The sequence below is a fragment of the Pagrus pagrus genome (genome assembly GCF_965226575.1).
Source record: "Pagrus pagrus genome assembly, chromosome: 6".
Lineage (NCBI taxonomy): Eukaryota > Metazoa > Chordata > Actinopteri > Spariformes > Sparidae > Pagrus > Pagrus pagrus.
This window is the reverse complement of record NC_140190.1, coordinates 34,676,696-34,697,784: the sequence shown is the minus strand read 5'-3', so window position 1 is coordinate 34,697,784 and position 21,089 is coordinate 34,676,696. Positions and strand designations below refer to the sequence as shown.

General features: G+C 41.0%; 1 protein-coding gene and 2 long non-coding RNA genes across 7 annotated transcripts in view; 1 reads left to right on the top strand and 2 right to left on the bottom strand.

Annotated features, from left to right (window-relative positions):
- Window positions 1-21,089, bottom strand: part of st3gal3a (ST3 beta-galactoside alpha-2,3-sialyltransferase 3a) — a 219,199-nt gene that overhangs the window by 127,733 nt on the left and 70,377 nt on the right. For all 5 annotated transcript variants that reach the window (XM_084355918.1, XM_084355917.1, XM_084355919.1 and 2 more), the window contains one exon: window positions 14,032-14,095. In XM_084355918.1, the coding sequence (XP_084212044.1) occupies window positions 14,032-14,095 (64 nt within the window). The remainder of the gene's footprint in view (window positions 1-14,031; window positions 14,096-21,089) is intronic.
- LOC311259070 lies at window positions 8,010-10,518 on the top strand. The gene is made up of 3 exons (XR_014622817.1): window positions 8,010-8,274; window positions 8,853-8,952; window positions 9,906-10,518. It is a non-coding gene; the product is annotated as an uncharacterized lncRNA (long non-coding RNA).
- On the bottom strand, window positions 10,316-11,301 carry LOC311259069. The gene is made up of 3 exons (XR_014622816.1): window positions 11,193-11,301; window positions 10,722-10,891; window positions 10,316-10,330 (listed from the first exon to the last, which is right to left on the bottom strand). It is a non-coding gene; the product is annotated as an uncharacterized lncRNA (long non-coding RNA).

Below are 21,089 nucleotides of genomic sequence, written 5' to 3'. Positions count from 1 at the left end.
TGGCTGGCTTTTACTAGAGGAGGTCACTGAAGAACATATATACATACTTATAACTATACAGCTGTATGTACAAGGAAGCACATTGAAGAACATATGTATATATGTCTATGGCTGTAAACACTCATAAAAACATTAGAAAAATACATACATCGGTTTGGTGCCTACCTGTATACTAAACATATAAGGAGTAGTTAACGTTTATAATCATCAGAAAAGGTTACATATGTTGTTTTTGGTACCTGTCTGGTTCCCAAATATATTCGTACGTGTGTGAATGGGTAAATTTATAAAGCGCTCTTCTTTGTAGAAGAGCACTTTATAAAGTTCACTCCATTAACTTGTATTAGTTCACGGGGAAGATCTGCAACATCCAATATGGCAGCGACATTGACGTATCGCAGCAATGGGCCAACCCACTCAGTGAGGCATCTATGTATATATGTCTATGATCAGAACCCTAGACCATCGGGCTGAGAACGTGCCCACAAAGACAGAGGGGAAGGAGAAGGAACAGAAGCAAATCATTAACGACTCTGTAAGGAGACGCCCACACAGAGTTTAAAAGCCTGCAACTCCTCTCCAGTTCGTTAGAACTGAAGAAGCCTCTTGGATGAGAGGTGAAACGTCTTCAAGAAACTGAAACATGTCCAGTTGCCTATGATACAGCACTTACAAGCAGAGTAAAGAAGTGTGTTGTGGGGGACACATTATGGGGGTGTGATAGAACAATGAATGGCTTAATTATAGAAGAAGGTGCTGCTCTGTCTGCTGAAAGAAAAATGCAAACTGCAGGAAAAAGTGACTGATCTGGAAAGTAGATCTAGAAGAAACAACATACAGATGTACATTGTGCCTGAGGACTCCGGGGGTGACTCGATGCAGAAAACCTGTAAACCATGCAGCTTCCTCTGCCCGACGGCATGTCCCTCCAAATACAACGTGCTTACAGAACTCTAGCACAGAAACCAGCACCTCAAGCTACGCCAGAGTCCATTGTTATAAACTTCCTGCAGTTTGACATTAAAGAAACCGTCTTGAAACTAGTTTGGAAGAAGAAAGTTCACATAAATAATAAACAGATTGAAATAAACAGGATCTGAATCCACTGGAGCACCGGCCCGCAGACCTACGAAGATGCGACAGAGGCTGCACGAGAGCTGAGGGCACAGTGACTCCAGGTGACCGCCACTAGAGAGGACGCGGGTCCCACCATAGAGGAGAGCATACTGAAGGCATTCCCATGGCAACAGGGAGACGCCAGGGTCAGATGAAAACGGACGGAGACACTGGTGAGAGAGAAGCTTCAAGAGTTCAGGAGATCACCTGTTCATTAAAAATATGGTCACCACACAGTTTAGGAAGTGGACTGAATGGACATAAAGAAGGTAACTCTGAGTTACTCAGACCTTTTCTTTATAAATAATGTTAAATACCGATTGAACAGTTAAGCAGTGTGGCTTATGTTGGACTTATCTAGTGGATATGGAGTGTACGTGTAGGTTGATCACTCCTCCACTGGGGAGGGCCCCAACCATCTGGGGGGGTATTCTCCCTCCACCTACCAACAGGGACTCAAGAGGGACAAGGGTCCCCTTTTTCAGGGAAGTATCTGTTTCTGTTCTAATGTTCTTGACAATGTGTTACTGTTTATTGTTCAAAGTAGGGGAGATCTGTTTTTCTATTTTTCAAAGCAAGAAATCTGCATTTTGTTAAGGGCACTATCACATATGATACGACACTCAAAGCTAAAATCCTGACTGTAGATAACACATGGTTAACACAATTTCTCTAAATGTTAATGGGCTTCTCAGCCCAATCAAACAGAAAAAAATTATTATGAAATTAAAAAGAGAGAACATAGATATAGCATTTCTGCAGGAAACTCATATGACCAGTATAGAACACGAAAAACTAAAAAGACAGGGATTTAAATATGTATTTTCCTCTTCAAACGGCCCAAAACATACAAGAGGGGTGGTTACACTGATTTCTGGAAGAGTAATGTATGAACATATGACGACTATTAAGGATAAAGAAGGCAGATTTTTACTGATAAAGGTTAAAGTTGATGGAAATGTGTTGACCCGTTACAGTGTTTATATCCCCCCTGGCTCTGAATCAGATTTCTATATAAAAATATTCGACAGATTCGCAATAGCAGCACAAGGAACTCGTTTATGTGGTGGAAATTTTAATATAGCTCTGAACCCCCACCTTGACTCATCGTGAACAAGAATATTTAAATCCAAAAAAATACTGAAGAAAATAAACTCAATAATATCAGAGGTAGGACTGATTGATGTCTGGAGACAACTAAATCCATCACTTAGAGACTTCTCTTTCTTGCCCTCTCCACACTCAACATACTCAAGAATAGATTATTTCTTGTTATTTGGAACCAATGTCAGCAAGGTACAAAATTGTCACATTGGAACAATGGACATATCTGATCACTGCCCATTGTATTTGACCCTAACAGCGACATATAGAAAGATGCTTACACATTGGAGACTTAATTCAAGCATATTGAATAAACATAGGATTGAGCAGTTTGAGAAAGAAATGGCCAATTATTTAGAATGTAACGATAATGGAGAGGTTTCTCCGCCAGTGCTCTGGGATGCCTGTAAAGCAGTAATGAGTGGAAAAGTGATTGCATTAACATCCTACCTTAAGAAACAAAAAGCAGAAAAACTGAACAGCCTTCAGGAAGAACTAAAAAACCTTGAGTCCAAACACAAGAACTCAATAGATCCTAGAACTAAAGTTGAGATGACGAAGAAAAGAAATCAAATAGATGAAATACACACTCAAGAAATTCAAAAGAAATTGATATTTACTAAACAAAAGTATTATGAAGGGGGTAGTACACAACTATTAGCATGTAAACTACGAAAACAACAGGCAGATAACACAATATATAAGATAAGAGACCCCAAAACCAAGGATGTCCACTATCAAATGAAGGAAATTAAAAATTGTTTTAAGGAATACTATGAAAAATTATATTCACAACCTCAGACCAACAACGATCAAAAAATGGAGACATTACGCAAATCTTTAAACTTGTCAACCCTCACAGAAGATCAAAATAAATATCTTATTTCACAGATAACAAAAGAAGAACTTTACTCTGCTATGGCCATGAAATGCTATAGACTGAAAGCCAGTAAATCCCAGGGCACTGATGGATTTACATCAGAGTGGTATAAGAATATGAAAGAGGCTCTGACACCTATTCTACTGAGTGCGTTTACTTGGGTTCTGGAGAGGGGGGAGATTCCAGCGTCATGGAAGGAAGCGATCATCTCAGTTATACCCAAGGAAGGGAAAGATAAACTGGAGTGTGCAAACAACAGACCAATTAGTGTACTAAACCTGGATAACAAATTATTTACCTCAACTATTTCAAAAAGACTTTCATATTTATTCCAATCAGTACCTATCGGGAAACCAGAACAATACTTTGCAGAGTGGGACAAAATGATTTCTAGATTTATTTGGACTGGGAAAAAACCAAGAACAAAATATAAAACTACAACTATCAAAGGAGAGGTGGATTGGCCCTGAGGGATTACTACAGAGCAGCCCAAATTCAGCCACTAGTTGACTGGTGTAAACCCAACTATTGATCGAGATGGAAAGAGATAGAAAGCTTGGTGGGGAGGGGACTACCAGTTAACACGTTGGTTGGAGACCCTTCATTGACAGACGGCCTTTTGGACCCCAATAACCCTTGGAAATTTCCAAGGGGAGGCCCCACAATTGAGGAAGAAATCTTTGTCATTTTTCATAAAGCCTATAAGGGTGCCACCTGCCAAAACATTATATCTAAATTATATACTGCTATTCAAAATTTAAGGGGTGATCATACTCTGAATATTAAAGCAAGATGGGAAACAGAGGGCAACTTCACAATAACAATAGATGAATAGGGCAGGAGCTGCAGACAGTAATGGTCTACGACAACCTCTACCTCCTGGAGAGAATTCAGCTGAAAGAATGTGACTTGATTCTTCTGCACTCCAGCACAAAAGACTAGTTCCTCTAACCAGACCACCTGCTGGAGGTCCTGTGGAAGTGCACTGGCCAACCACTTTCACATGTTGTGGAGTTGTCCCTCTGTGGCTCCATTTTGGAGAAGGGTCCACATTGTCCTCGAGGCAGTTTTCAAAATCAAAATCCATTTTAATTTTAATAATGTACCTTGGGGATTTAGAAGACCTTCACTGGGGAAAGCACAACAAGTACTTATTAAGAGTGTTGTTAGTGGCTTGCAAGAGGGCACTGACCAGAAAATGGCTTAAGACAGACATTCCGACCATAAACAATTGGATTGACTTAGTTTATAATATTTACATTATGGAGATAATTACTTTTACATTAAGAACTCAGATTGATATGTTTAATGAAAACTGGTCTAAATGGATCACCCATGTACAAAAAAGACTGATCTTGACTGTGATTTTGTTTGTAGTGCTGCTTTGTTTACACTGAGGGCTTATTTTGCAACTTGAGATGCTTCTTATTGTTTTTAAGGATGAATTTGCTTGGGCAGTTGAGTATACATATGGATGTGGAGAGACGTGTGTGTGTGTATGCATGTGTGCATATATTAACCTACAAGCAGACTTGCTGCTCGTTCAAGGAACAGACTTTCCCACTACTGTTCACTGTATGTTCTGTGTCCGGTGGGCACATGTGTATCTGTACTGTGTTCTGAAAAATGAAAACTCAATAAAAAAGAAAATATAATAAAAATTGTTTTTAAAAAAACACAGAAAGTGCAATCGACTTGACTCTGGTATCAAATCGAATTGCAGGCATTACAACATGGGAGGTGTTTAATCAGTCACCACTGGGTAGTGATCATTATCCAATTAGAAATAAGATGGGAGTGGAGCAAGAGCAGGAAATAAGGATACCAAGATGGAAATTAGACAAAGCTAATTGGGATATCTTTCAGAAATTAAGTATGAGAAAGTGTGAATGGGTTAGAAGAGAAGATATAGTAGATGGGGATAAATTCAATTGTTTGCAGCCATAATACAGTCATCTAAAGGAACAATACCATAAGGTGTAGGATGCAGAAGGAAAAAAAGTGTACCATGGTGGGATGGGAATTGTAGGCATGCTATTAAAAGAAGGAACAGGGCGTGTTTAGACAGTTAAAAAGCACCATTCATTAGAAACGCTATTTGAATGTAAAATATCACAGGCAGCAAGTTAGGAAAGTTATAAGAAAAGCTGAACTGACTTTTTGGAGACGATACTGCAATACTGTAGGGAGAGAGACACATTTGTCGGACATATGGGGAATGATCAGAAGGATGAGTGGAATCAAAAGGAACATATTGTTGGGACCCACAGATGAAGTCATTCATTGTGGATTTCAAAATGGACTCTGAACTGAACTCAGTGTCCCAGAATTCCCCATTCTTCACACCTAGGTGCAAAACTCAGCTTTGAGCTACTATTGGTCAGGGTGACAGACCCCCTCTGATCAGAGAGTCAAAACTCCAGCGCCTTCCTTTGTTCTCTCTCTTCTCCACAAGCTTCTCTTATCCTCAAGGGCTCCTCTCCATCTCCCCCCCACGGGGCTGCCTGTCCTCAAGATCTCTTCTGGGCCTAACAGCTGCGGAGAGCTGCAAGCTTCATTTGCAGCAGGCCCAAAGAACTTCTCATCACTGCAGCGACATGAGGTCCTGCCAGTATTCCTGATAAGTTAGCACCAGCAGCTACGACGCAAAGCTTGCCAGCTTACTTCACAATCTGAGGAACACCAAGCAAGTTAGCACTGAGCTGCTATCCCTGCAAAGGAAAGGAGCGAACCGTTTCCTCCTCTGCCAACTCATCAGTCCTTGCACAGCAAGAACAGCATTCAACATTGGAATCCCAACGTTCTCCTGCAACCACCAGCACCTTTTCTTCAAAGACTGGTAACGTTGAACTGGGCTTAGATAGCATAGCATAGCACGGCTAAGCACAGGACTTTAAACTCTGGTTGATGTAATGCATATGTGTTAAAGTTATGTGTGTCCACTGTTTGAGTGTTATTGTGATCTCAGGTCAGGTTATTGGTAGTTTGCTTTCCTAGACGGCTAATTCTTAGTTAGTCAAATGATGCTTCACACAGGCTCAGGGTCTTTGCATGCAACTAACCATCTTCTATAACCTGGCATCACGTCACACATCACGTCACACACACACATACACACACACACACACATTCTTTAAGCCTGGAGCATATCACACCCACATGTGATATCAGTGACCACCATTGTTTCTTTGTTCTGCCAGACACACACTCACACACACACACACATACACACACACACACACACACACACACACCTGTATATAGTACATGTTAGTTAGTGTGTTTTCATCTTTGTGTTGAATAAAAGACTTTTTAACCCACATGTTGTCTATTTAATATTGTACAAGAGTGAATGTTGCCAACCTCTACTCTGTCAAGAGCTCCAAAATCCTTCGACCATCACTAGCTGTTATGGTAATATTGGTTGTAGTTGTTAAGTTAATTATTAATCAGAGTTACAAACAGTTTAGTACCTTTTCTGAGACTGATTTGGTGAATTGGCTATATTTTCCCTTCTTCAAGGGTGGTGCCCCAAGGTGATCTAATGTAAATTGGATCTTATTAGTAATCAGAATTAATAATTATCCCTGATAATCATTAATTATTATTGATAGCCAAATTTAACCCAAAACTCTTGCATGAAGCACTACATTATGGTGCCTCGTGTGATGTGAGCACAACAATATCAATCCTGGTATTAACAGGCAATAAGAAAGTAGCAATCAGCAATACAGAAATGGCAGAATTCCTGGCAGAAACATTGGTGATGGTTCATAGCTCATCAAATTTGTCCGCTAACCCCAGGCTGTGTAGGGACAATACTCTTTTGCAGAACCCAGGTTTGAATGTAAGGAAAGCCAGAACAAAAAAATGCTTAGATCTGTCATTAAGTTTGACAGAATTAAAGAGGGCAATTTTAAATTCACGACAATCATCACCAGGGAAAGACGGTCTTTGTTATAGTATGTTAGCTCACATGGAAGACAGTGCACTCATTACAGTATTAGTGTTACTCAATAAAGTTTGGGACACAGGGAAAATTCCAGCAGCTTGGAAACAATCAATCATTGTGCCATCTTAAAACCCAGTAAAGACCCATCAGATCCTTTAAGGTATAGACCAAGGGCACTTACCTCACGATTAGGAAAAACTATGTAACGATTGATAACTGTAAGAGTAACATATTATCTCGAAAGCAAAAAACTTTTCTCTCCTTTTCAGAGTGGATTTCGAAAAAGGAAGAAATACAATGGACCCCATCTTATACTTAGAGTCAGACATAAGGAAAGCCCAAGTCAACAGATGAATGTTGTGATTTTTACGAGCAGCAAATCTACTCCGTCAAATATCTGTTCTTTTGTCTTCATGATGTTGTTTTTGTCAGGAAATCACCTGTTGGACCTCCTTCCACAGGTCATTCCAACACACAATCATTTGATTACACGTAGTTGATCTTTATTCAACGTACAAACAACTGGCAGTATCACTGATCATTTTGGAGTGACATAGTAGTTTTCCTGTCGTTTAGAGTCAGTGGAGATTCTAATTTTGACTTCTGAAGACTATAAATGTCAGAGTTCTTTACTTTGTATTTATTCTCAATAATGTTCTCTCTCTAAGGCAACAGTTAAAGCTTGGGTCTGCAATTCGGTACAAAAGCATGATTTATCATATTTGTATAACATTTCTTAACATCCTGACAGCAATCAAAATATTAAATAATTTGAAAAACCCCCAAAATAAGTCCATTATCTCTGGCAGCTCCAGGGCTGTAAAAACGTCTCCCAATCCTTGTTAACGGCCCGAGGATGTTGTATGGACGGACTACCTGTCTATCAATGTGCCCTTACCTGACCACCCGCCCCACCCTCTGCTGAGTCTGCGCAGCAGTCATTACGCGTGACCGGCTTTCTACACTGGAGCTATGGCGGACTGTTTACGACGAGACTGGCAGAGAAACTACAGCCACACTTCTCATCACCAGCGGTACCTACAGCAGCTTACACCGCTGAACAGAGACAGAAAAGAAAGACTGAACTCAAGAAGGCTATCAAGAAAAGAAGTTAGACAGTGCAAACGAGTCAACATCGGAGCGGGTTTTCAGTGATGGTGACAACTGAAGGAGTCGAAGACCTGAGGACGGACGCCATGGTAGCTGTGTCTCTGTTGGACAGGTAAGAGCTGGTTTGTTTTGTTGGGGGAATGTATTATTACTCTGCATTATGTAGTCAACGTAGCTAACGTTAGCTCCTTATGTTGCTGTCGCATGTATTCACCCAACACTAACGTTAGCCGGTTGTAGCTAACGTTAGCTAGCTAGCTCTCGTTAGCTAGCTAGCTAACGTTAGCAGGTTGTAGCTGACGTTAGCTAGCTAGCTAGCTAAAATAACAGACTGCTGCCGTATGAAACATATTTACATGTGACGTCACCGTTTACACGCAGACCAACGTTTACATATATTGTGGATCTGATCCATACAGAAGTGTTCACACATACACTGCTACTCTGGGCTGTTTGGACATTAGCCAGACGAGCTGTATGTGAGGGGCGGACTAGTTCTTGTGTGCAACACATGTGAAAGGCCAAGTCCACTGTTCAGAGGTCATAGGAAGATTACATACATCTGTGATTGTGGTTTGCATTGTATTTGTGAGCCGCTGTTGTAAGATGGTACTCATGTGACGTTCATTTTTATAGCCTTTGAACTAGACTTAGAAATATGCTGATGTTGCCTATTTCTGTGTCCTATAGTTATGAGAGGGACGCATCAACTTCCAGCCTTGAAGCGTCAGTTCAGAGCAGAACCATGCCCTGATGTTTCCACTATTTCTGCAGAGTCTCTCTCTGACAGGTGAGTGTAACTTGATGCTGATAGCAACATGGATCAAACCACTGTTATTCATGTAATATGTGTCTTTGATGGAAACATTTCATGTATGCATGTGTCCTTCTTTCATATCAAGTTGGTTTGCTCTATGTGCATGAATGTGCTCCTTAGCAGGGATACAATAGGAAAAGGAATTACATCATTTCTTTAGCTGCACCAGGAAAATGCTTCAAGTACTGGTCCTAGCAGTCACATGTTGGCCTACTGCTTGAGACTATTGCATATTAGTAAGACATTTTTTAAAAGAAAATAGACTTTGCATTTCAGTTCATCATCTGACTGTCAGCTGACCACAGCAGAATGTGGGAAACACAGAATGCACCTGACAATCCCTATAAATAATCGCTTGCCACCATCACATAAGCTTCCCATCACCCACCTAACCCCAGACTTCATTTTTTTTTTACATAGCAACAGTCCTGTGTTGTCTTTGAGCGAATCAATAACATTTTTATGCCCCATAAACACATTTAGATGTAACTTTATGTCCTGTAAACACATTGAGTTCTCCATCCTTATCCAGTTTTCTGTAATTATTGTAATTTTTTGCAGAGAGGATGACATTCCTTTCTCTTAGGCCGGGTACTCTAAGGTGTACAACAATAAGTCCAGCAAGTAGAGCTTGTACACACTACTGTCAAAATGCATAGAAAAAACAATGAGAATGTGAAACTATGTAAATTACTCTGAAAGTGACATTTTGCTCACCCCTCAAAAAGTAGAATTGGTAAATATGAAATGACTGTAAATGGCACAATTCTGATGTAACAGAGACTATTTCTGGTTGTTTTCAGGAATATTTGTCACTGTATAAAATGCAACTCAGGTTGTGGTGTTATAATAAATTGAAATTAATTTCAAGGGCCTTGAAAAGCTGCATTTACTGTCAGATAGTAATTGTGCTATTCTTTCTACAGGACAGTTGCTGCCAAGACAGTACCGACATCAACAGCATAACCAGTCAAGAAACCTCTGGATGTCCTTCCTGTATATAGTTGTTTATGCTAATTGTACTGTATATTGTGTAAACGATAAAATGTATACTATTTGTATACTATATTTGTAGTTTTATTTACTTACATGTGTTCCAAGAAATGGAATAAACAAGAGTCTTACCTAATTCAGTTATTATTAGTGCATCATGTAAAGTGTAAGAACTGTAATGGGATGGTTGTTTATGCTGGAAGTGTAAAGAAAAGGCATTTATCATTTTCAAGACTTTATTCAAACAAGTTAGAGATAATGCAAAATAAGGAGTAAATACAGAACGACAAATAAACAGGTGTCATGCAGAGTTCAGCACTTGATGTGACTGCTCCAAACATAGTCCTTGAATTGTGGCCTGTAAAGCAACAGATGAGCAACATGATTAGATATTTTTATGGAACAGAACTCGACTGTCCTCAGAATACTGTAAACATACACACTTTCAATGGTCAATACTTTATACATTCCTGGACAAAACTGTACAGATGTCCCAGTTTATATTACATTAAAAAATAAAAAGGACCAGCCGTTGATCTTTCTTTACATGTTTCTACTTACTGTGTTTATTGTTATGCACCAAAACACAAATTCAAATGGTGAAAAACTACGTGGCAAAAAATGTGATTCTGAACAGGGCACGTGTGTCCAAGTTACATGCCTGGTCAATATACTGTACAAACACAAATAGTTGTAGGTGGTTATCAGGGGACAAAAAGCACCAGTAATGTTCTACTTTAGATGCTGACCTGCTCATGTGCAGCTTGAAGATCTACTCGATCTATGAACACCTGCTCCTTGACCTGTCGCCCTCACGTCCACGGCCTCTGCCTCCACTCATGTCCTCCTCTGACGGGATGATGTGCTTCGCTCTGGCGTGTCTTCATCATCAGTCAACAATGCTGTCATCGTGGAAGCTCTAACATGCAAAACATCGTATCATCATGAGTCCAATACAATATTCACGTTCGTCTGAATCACTGAGGGAAAAAATAAAACACGTAGCAGGCCCACCACTAATCTTGATGTTTTAGCTTTTCCATATCTAATGTTAGCATAGCCAGCTGCTGCTAGCTAACCAGCAATGAGTTACAACATCAAAACACACTTTCAAAACAATGTCTCAATGCTAAAAAAAAGCTAAGTTGACAGCTATCAGTGCTAGCAATGGCTATGTTGGTTGTATACGTTCAATTTGATTATATTAGGTGTTTACTTACAGGTGAATGAGACATCGTAAAGTTATTGGTAGTCGGACGTTGTGAGACAAAATGATGCGCTGTCCTCCTCACCGCTCGTGAGGACTCGGACTCCGTCGGCGGTGTTCGGCAGTCTTCGGACGGTGCGCGTTCATGGTTTCGGGGGAGCGGCTTCGGAGAGAGGCCTGAGTGCAGGGGGCGGAGTTTACTGGCTGGATACTTTCAAAATCTTTCACGGTCTTGATGGTTTTTCCAACTTGCAGACCCCAACTTTAACACAAGTCAATGTGTCACACTTTGGTTAATATTATGATTATGAAGTCCTGTTGTGGACGCGGTACATTAACATATGTCCTGTGTTTAGTCTGTGCTGCTTAATTCTAGGTGGAAAAATAAACAGATTCCTAATTGTCTCAGCTGGCTGATGAAACAAGGTCAGTACAGTGTGTGTGAAACTGATGAGGTCCATATAAAGACAAAAACTTAACAAAAGACACAGTTGGTTTATAACTGATCTGGAATCCAATCATTAATGTTGAAGTTTCAGGGCAGATGGACAGACCATTTAACCTGGGAAATTCTGTTTAAAACATATAACGTGGCATTTTTGGTTTGTAGAGAATATGTGGATATTGAACGATAAGGTCCAATATTTTAAGCAGATACAAAGAGCCCATCCAAAAAAAGTTTGGAATTGCCTGCCACAAAAGCTTGATTTGGTTCAGTCAGATGACTGAGAGAAGAGCGCCATTTTTTTGAATGATTTTTCATGTTTATAGATCCTTTTTACAATTGAAAATGTTATTTTGTGTGAGGCGTTTGCAAAAAAGTTATGTTTTGTACATGAAGAAAACAATGCTGTACAATGGTTCAACAACAGTGACAACTGAAAGGGTAGAACGAGACAGAGATACTTCTGAGAAACAGTTAAAAACAAAAAAGAAAACACCAGTCACCAGATGAAAAAAAGACTGGAAGCTCAGCATAATAATTTGTCTAAATTTAAATAAAACAAGTTCCTATTTCAGTGCACAATGATGCCTAAAACAATCTAAAAATAACAGGTGTATTGCTTTAACAAAGATAATCTATAAAACACCAAAGAAGAAAAAGATGGTTAAGAAAAAACTGAAATTTGACCTCAATACCATTAAAGGATAACTACCGTTTTTTACAACCTGGACCTTATTTCTAGCGAAATATATTATCATTTACTCACCTAGATAACTTTGGTGTCATTTGAAGTCATTCGGATGAAATGAGGTTCCAGTGGAGCGCCGGTATATCCATATAATGTGAGTGATGGGGCACCGACACACAGCCTCCATATAACGCATTATCTGCCACAAAACTAGTTCATTTCACCAATATTTTGTTACGATACGCTAGTGCTATTCCCCTCTGAGTCCGGGCTCGTCTGTTATCAACATCCGGGGTCAAACTAGCAGTAGCAGCTACAGGTAAACAAGCCGGCTGTCGCGGGTGCGCGCGCAGCTCAGAGATGACATCTTCCAGATCAGAGGTAGTAGGTCAACCTACAGACTCCGGATGCTGACAACAGAGAAGCCCGGACTCAGAGGGGAATAGCACTAGCGTATCGTAACAAAATATTGGTGAAATGAACTAGTTTCGTGGCAGATAATGCTCATAGAGGCTGCGCTTCGGTGCCCGGATCACTCGCATTATATAGATATACACGGCGCTACACTGGATCTAATCCGATCTAGTCCGAACAACGCCAAATGACACCAAAGTTATCTGGGTGAGTAAATGATAATATATTTTGCTAGAAATAAGGTCCAGGTTGTAAAAAACGGTAGTTATCCTTTAATGCGTAAAGTATTGTATTTTGTGAAGAGTGATTAAAGGGTAACTTGCGTGTTTTTCAATCTGGACCTTATTGTCCCATGATTTTGTGTGTAAGTGACTACTGGAGACAACTATTTTTGAAATCACTCTGGTATGGAGCGAGACGATTCATCTGGCAGCTGCAAAACAGCCTGCAATGTAATTCCAATAATGTGAACGGTGGCTCCATTCTATTAAGTGTCCCAATAAGCCATGTCATTGAAAGAGTACTCACAATACCAGAGCTCTGGAACTGGCTCACCTAACCAGAATGCAGCCATCATTAATGTTAAAAATTCACATGTGCTTTTTCTGCTTTGACAAAGCAAAATGTCTGCTGTGACATTGAGCACCGTCAATGTACTTTGCCTCTGACCAGCTCAGATTGTTACACTTAGTGTCTGAAATGGAAAGGACAGACCTTTTTGAGTGAGAGAGAGTGAGATCCTTTTGGTTTACCAGAAACAGTTGTTATATTGCTCTCATCAAAGCCACCATACTCCAGTTACAAAAACAGAAAGCTTACCATCATAAAACACACTAAATTCAAACTCGCCAGGAACAAAACAAAACTCACCAAAACCTTCTTGGTTTGTCTTTCCACTATTACAGCAGTCACCAACCCTGGTTGGTCTGAATAAACCACAAATGATCTTACTCTTTTAAAAAAACCTCTCTCTCTGTAGGGATACATTCTGTAATGTTGGGAAAGTAGGTTGCAGGTACAGAAGTTACCCTTTAGGTGGTCTATATTGCTGTATATGTTGCATTTATTGTCGTTTGTATAGTTTTCTGAAATGATGGTAGTGTACTGTAGTTTTCTATACCTAATATTTAAGGTAATTTACAAATCAGATGACTAATTGATGGACCAAATATAAAGAGACCATCCATCCATTTAGAACGGTCTCTGTTAACTGATTATGGAGACTTTAAGTACAGATTTTAGAAGAAAGCGATATTGTTATGGCTGCACTGTGTGGAACTGACTTGACAACTAGCACCAACATACCTGTCCACTTCTTCCCCAAGGCCATAGCTCTTTGTGGCTGACAGAAGAATATCTATGATCTTCTCTGCAGAGAGACAAAGACAGAGACAGACAGAGAGAGAGAGAGACAGAAAGAGAGACACAGAGAGAGAAAGAGATAGAGAGAGAGACAGACAGAGAGAGAGACAGACAGAGAGTAAATGCATGCCATATTAAACAAGAAGAACACCAACCAACACATGCATATCCATTATTATGATTATTGACATTAAAAAAAGAGTTCTTACACTTTGGTCACATCTTAAATCAATGACTAGGGCTGGGTATCAAACTTTGATTATTTTATGGCACAGACCAACTTGCCTTGATACTATCCAGTATCAAAAAATATATGGACATGTTGTATCTTCAGATGGGGTTCAGGTTGACCCAGAGAAGACGCAGGCTGTCCAAAATTTCCCAGTCATTCGTTACCAAACGAATGACAGTCAATACCTAAGGAGTTCATCTCATCAGCATCAGTGAACCAATAAGCATTCAGTATGCTTGTTGTGCAAGTGATTGACTGTCATGAGGCAAACCGAAAAAACCCCACTAGGTTACGTCCAGAGACTCAGAGAGCTCACCATGTGTATGTGAAATGTAGTCTTTTGTTATTTCATAAAATTGGTTTCAATACAGTTTTGCCAAAAAAATTTAGCGATACCCAGCCCTGCTCAAGACACACTGAGCTTTCAGAAACTCACAATCTAAGACCTGAATCCCAAAAAAGAGTCCCTTCTGTCAGCAGGTCCAGAGACTTACTGTTCAACCACAGAGCAGCACTGCTTTCCAACCACCAATCCGAATAAACCATGAGGCTTATGTGAAACTCAAAACAAACTGAAGGTGTGTGCCAGACATTGTACAGAAACCACACATTCTGCCTGATGGAAGCCAACTGAGAGACACGTTATGTCACAATTATGTCCCTGATCTGGGAATAAAAACCTTGTTGCTGTTGTCATTATGATCAGTCAAAAGTCTGCACCGGACTGATGAAATAGCAACATCATACCATAAATCCATTCAAGCATCTCTGGGATCTAATTGTTCCAAATAAACAATAGAAATGAATGCAGCACGGTGGTCCAAAATCGAATATCATCATCTACTATATCGGGGGAAAGGGTGAGTCTGATTGGGGTACACCTGCTCATTCTCACAAGCAGTGGGCTTCTACAAACACTAGCCCTTTTCACGGATATGGCATTATTGCCACAAAGAAGGGCACGCCTCTACGCAGGCATGAGAGACATGATGGTACACATCATGATGTTGACATCTGTTTTTTTTTTTTTACGTGTTTCCACATGTTAATCTAAACATGACATGTCCACCGACTGTATTATAATTATATGATGCCGATATAATGTGTTGTTATTGAAATCCTGACCCACCATATATCGTGGAAAGTGACAAAGTTACGTTTTTTGCTCTAAGTTACATAATCACCATCAGTAAACAGCTGATCCTGTCAGGCTCTCACTCATGGGGAGGGATGCTGTTTTCTGGGGGAAAGTTCACTGAGGTCTCGGTCAGGAGAGCTCACCGTGATTTTTCTCAATACAAGTTACCAGCGACAGTAACTACAACAACTCAATAGTGGAAGGAGACAAAGACATGGTGAGTTAAAGTTAGTTGCTCTAAATCACATCATATAACCACCGCCATTCCCGCTAACAGCGGGAGCCGCCTGGCAAACCCCACAAAGGACACGTGCTCAGAACACACATACCCCTAAATACACTTCTCAAACACAAACACAGTGGTAAATAACAGCAGAGCAGATGAATAAAACACTCAATTTCAATAAATTCAACCACACCACCAATTCAAGTTAAAAAATAGTTATATTAGACAAACAAAAGAAAGAAATCAAAGTTAGGTTCAGTTCAGTCCACACTACAAAAATACTCCACTTCAGGATTTCCCATTAACCAGCGAAACTTAACTCAAAACAATGAAGTATTCCCAACCACAATTTAGTCAGTCCATTAACAAAAATAAAAATAAAATAAAATAAAACTTAACAAGGGATCACCAGGCTTCCGCCGACTCATGGGTACCGTAGTGATTTGTTTGTTGTCGGGTCTCCAGAGACTGCTTTCTTTGAATTAATTGTTTCCGTTCACGATGACACTTGCGTTAATATCACGGACCACGGCACAAAATGCCTGGGCAGGCTGACGGAATGGAGGACTTTTTTTTCTCCCTTACTTGCCAGCGTCAGATGCCATACTCACACTTTGGCTCAACCTAGAAAAAAACATTGTTCCTGTTCCACCTGCTGTGCAGTGGGGTAGCAAGGTTTGAGGCGGGAGATGTGTACAATTTGTTTGTCTTTTCCAGTATCCTCCAGAACCACCTCGTAGTTAAGTGGCCCAACCTGCTGAATAATACGGTAGGGACCTTGCCACACAGAGCCAGTTTAGCAGTAAATGATTTCTCAGCCTTGGAAAAGGGATGGACACGTAGCCAGAATCGGGCTTGCTCTTCCAAAGCGACCTCTCTGCTATGCTTGTCATATTTCCTTTTCTGACCCTTACGGGCCAGAAAGGGGTTTTTAGTGACAAAAGCCTGAAGTTCCTCAAGCTGTGAGATCTTCGGATTGGCTGTCGAATCGGGAACAGCCTCTCTGGGCTGTAGCAATACATTCAGTGGTCCCTGGAGTGGCCAGTGAAGGTTGAGTTCAGCTGGGTTGACTCCTGTGGATTCCTGTACAGCAGAGTTCAAGGCAAACCTGAACTCAGGAAGGTGTTTATCCCAGTGCTTATGACTGGAGCCAAAATAGGAGGCTATCATGGTCTTTAAGGTCCAGTTAATACGTTCCATTAGATTTGTCTGAGGATGGTAGGCAGATGTAAGTTTGTGTGACACGTTCCATGTTTTGCAGGTGGCTTGGAAGACGGAGGAGACAAATTGGGAGCCCCTATCAGAGAGTACGTGGTCTGGTATTCCCCATCGGGTGAAAATCTCCTGAGTGAGGATGCAAGAGATGGCCTCAGCCGTAGCTTTCCATAAAGAAAAGAGCTCCACCCACCTTGAATAGTAATCCACAAACACAAGCAGATAAAGATTTCTGCTGGAGCTCCTGGGGAAGGGACCCATCAAATCCATCCCCAACATTTCCCAGGGGCGGCATACCACTGTCTGTTGCAGTTTTCCTGCTGGCTTATGGCTTTCGGGTTTATAAAGTTGACAGACTTGGCAATTTGTCACAAGCTGTTTGACATAGGTCTTGTGTCTTCCAAGATGGCCGGCAAGAGGGTCTAGATGGAATGATGTCAGAAGCTGTGATCAAAGGTTCTCAGGTATGGTACATGGTACATAAGGCAACTTCACAACCCGGTAGATTAAATCCTCAATGATTTTATAAGTAGTATTTGTGTTCACCTGTATTTCAGCCCTCTCTACAATGTCTGTAGAAGGTTTGACTTTTAGGGTGTTTCTGCTTGGCATTCCACACTACTTCAATGGAGATGGGAAGATCCATTGAGGTCTCCGGCATGGCAGACACAATGGTGGCACAATTGGGACCGTGAGTAGACTCATGACAGTCACTTGGAGCTCTAGACAGGGCATCTCGAACTGTGTTATATCTGCCTTTTCTGTACTCCATAGTGAAGGTGAACTCCTGGAGCCTGAGAGCCCACCTGATCAGTTGGGTACTGGGTTTGGTTGTGGTGGTCCGTTACCACCTTAAAAAGCTACCATAAGACAGGACTTCTTCATTGCCTGGATCCGTTCCTTGAACCAATACCGCGCCCAGGATTGAAGTTTGGATGTACCAAGACAGGAGGATTCATCAAGTGCTCTTTAAGAGTGTTGAAGGCGGTTTGGCATTCAGGTGACCAACAGGATTTAGCTCCCCTTTCAGCACAAACCGATGGTACCATCCCGCCATGCCCAGGAACTGCTCAAGAGACTTTCTGTTGGTGGGCACTGGGAAATTTTGGACAGCCTGTGTCTTCTCTGGGTCCACCTGAACCCCATCTGAAGATACAACATGTCCAAGGAATGTCAGGGAGGTACGGAAGAATTTACTTTTCTTCATTCACATTCACAGTGAGGCCTGCCTGCCTGAGCTTGTCCATGATGGCTTGGACATCCTTGAAATGTTGCTGCCAGGAGCCAGAATAGATAATTATATCATCCAAGTACACAAAACTAGTGCAGCCTTTAAGTTCTCCTAAGACCATATCCATGAGCCTTTGGAAGGTGGCAGGGGCATTTTTAAAGCCAAAGGGCATTACCTTGAACTGGTATAGACCGTATGGACATATGAAAGCAGTCTTAGCTTGGGAATCTGGATCCATCTCCACTTGCCAGTAGGCATGGGCCGGTATGAGATTCTGACGGTATGATAACCTTAGGCAAAAATATCACGGTTTCACGGTTTAATGGTATTATGGTTACAGCTCTAAAATGTGTATTTTGAATGTCTGTATTTAAAAAACAAAAAAAGGAAAAAACATTACACATGTGCTTCTCTTCTTCACCTCATGTTAGAGAGCTGGCGTTATCCATCTTAGCAATAAAGATTGATGAAAGAAAAAAGTTATGGATATATATTTTTTTTTTTTACTGAGGCAGATATGGTAACTAGCATGCTAAGATGGATCTATCTTAGCATGCTAGTTAGCATATCTGCCTCAGTAAAAAAAAAAAAAAATTACTATCAGAGATATAGAAAAGATAAGATATGGTAACTACCATCTGCCTCAGTAACAAGCTCATTTCACTAATGTCAGACGCTAATACGCTCGTTTATTTCAAGACAACATTAACTTTACCTTGAATTTAGCAGCGATGGGTGGTGCTCCCGTAGATGCGCTATCATATTCGATGTATTGCCTCCTCGGGCTGCCACTGTCCGCAAGCACGTTTTGCACGTCAGGCGACCTTCTTCCTCCGAGCTGTGGCCGTCTGGCTTTTTACGGTAGCCGAAGTATTCCCATACAGCCTTCTTGGTCCTTTTAGATGGGGGAAAAGTTCGGGGGGCTCGCCTCCTTCAGCCATCATGCTGTTTTTTTCACTCACAGCAGCAGCAGGTGCTCGGGGGCGAGGGCACTTTACGCTGCAGCTGCACGCGGCATGAGGGACCTCTACTTTCTCTCTGACGAGATGTCACATTAAAAAAAAACAAAAAAAACGCTCATACCGCAGGAACGGTATGACGGAAAATTTTTGTGGTTTTGAAACCTTGACTTTTTCATACCGTGGTATACCTTGAAACCGGTAACCGGCCCATGCCTACTTGCCAGTATCCACTGTTAAGATCCAGAGCATAGAACACTGTGGCTCCAGCAAGGGACTCAATGATTTCCTGAATGGTAGGGATGGGATAAGCATCTGTATGTGTCTTGGCATTGGGTTTTCTGTAATCCACACAGAATCTGGGTTTTCCACTTTTCCTAGGAACGATCGCCACTGGGGAAGCCCATGCTGAAGATGAAGGTTCTATCACATTGCTTTCCAACATTTCGTCCAGAAGCTCCTTTTGTTTTGGTGGTGAAAGACGGTAAGGTTTCTGTTTTATCAGCATATCATCAGTAGAAATATTTGGTGTTTGAGCAAACCAGTGCATCCCACTTTGGTGGTACAGACATCATTATGTATTGCAGCATCTTTCTAAGCCTCTCTTAATTTCTCCTTCCAGGTATGAGCCTTGAGCTGCCTTTTCCAATAGGTCTGACACTTTTGGTGAAGGAGGTTGTGTGGACCAAGGCACATTTGCCAAGTAGAGAGCAACATGGTTGCTAGGCTAGGATACTACCTCCAGTGGATAAGAGGTGGAACGAAACTGTCCCCCCTCTCCGCATCTGTAATTTTCACACAGATGGCGAGGCATAGTATCAGCGCATGATTCCTGCCTTGAAAGGGCAGTGTGAAAGGGGCTACTGAATCATGTTGGTTCCTGGAGACTGATAAAACCTTGTTTTCACCAAGTGCTCCAGTTCAAATCAGTTTGTTTTTTGCATTTCTGTAGTCAAAAGTTGCACATGATAACAAACATTCTTCTCCATTCGGTCCTGTTGTTTTGTTACCCTTCTGCTGAGGTACTCACATGTCCACCTGTGGGTCTCGGGCAGTCGCTACATTGAAAAACTAAAATCTGTTTTGATTTAAATTATGCATTTTCAGTTTACATAAACGCTCATAAATCATTAGTACTATGATCAAGCTATTATAACCAAAAACCTCTCCTTCTTTCTTTCTCTGTTTTTAAACTGTCAGTCACTTCAAACCTTTGGGTTTCATTCACAATTCAAAACTCCCTCTATCTCACAAGCACAGACAGTGCATACTACAACAATTTAACACTGATTTGAATTAAAGTTTTTCAACATGTTAAAACTAGAATGGCGGTAAACTGCTGGCCAGCCAGCTGAAAGCCCGAGAAGCGGCTCGCCAAATTGGGGGGATTCAAGATAAAAATGGAAATCTGGTCACCAATCACAAACAAATCACCAATGTGTTTAAGGAGTTCTATGAGGGGCTCTATAGGTCTGAGGGCCAGATGGATTTAAAAAAGGAAGAGCTTTTTTTGAAAATTTAAATCTTCCTAAACTTTTAGAGGAAAACATGAGGGATCTTGAGCAACCACTACTATAGGACTAAAAGCTGTATGGGAAAGGGATTTAGGGGTAATGTATGATGGTAAGGAATCGAATATACTAGTTAAGGAGATGTTAAACCCAATGAGGGATGCCAGGTCTAAACTTATTAAATTTAAAATACTCAACAGACTCTATTGGACACCTGTGAGGACGTATAGGGCAGGACTGAGTCATTCAGATATCTGCTCGCGATGCCAAGCTGAACGAGGGGACATTGTCCATATGTTTCTCATGTGTCCCAGCCTAGCCACCTATTGGCAGAAGGTTATAAAAAAGATTATTGACAGCCTGGGTGTGGGTGTTGGTCTTACTGCTGCTCTTTGCCTTCTGAATAGTCTAAAAGGAAATGAGAGAATAAGTGGGAAGAAGGCTCGGTGGCTAAAGGTCGCTATCACTACAGCTAAGAGGGTGATACTT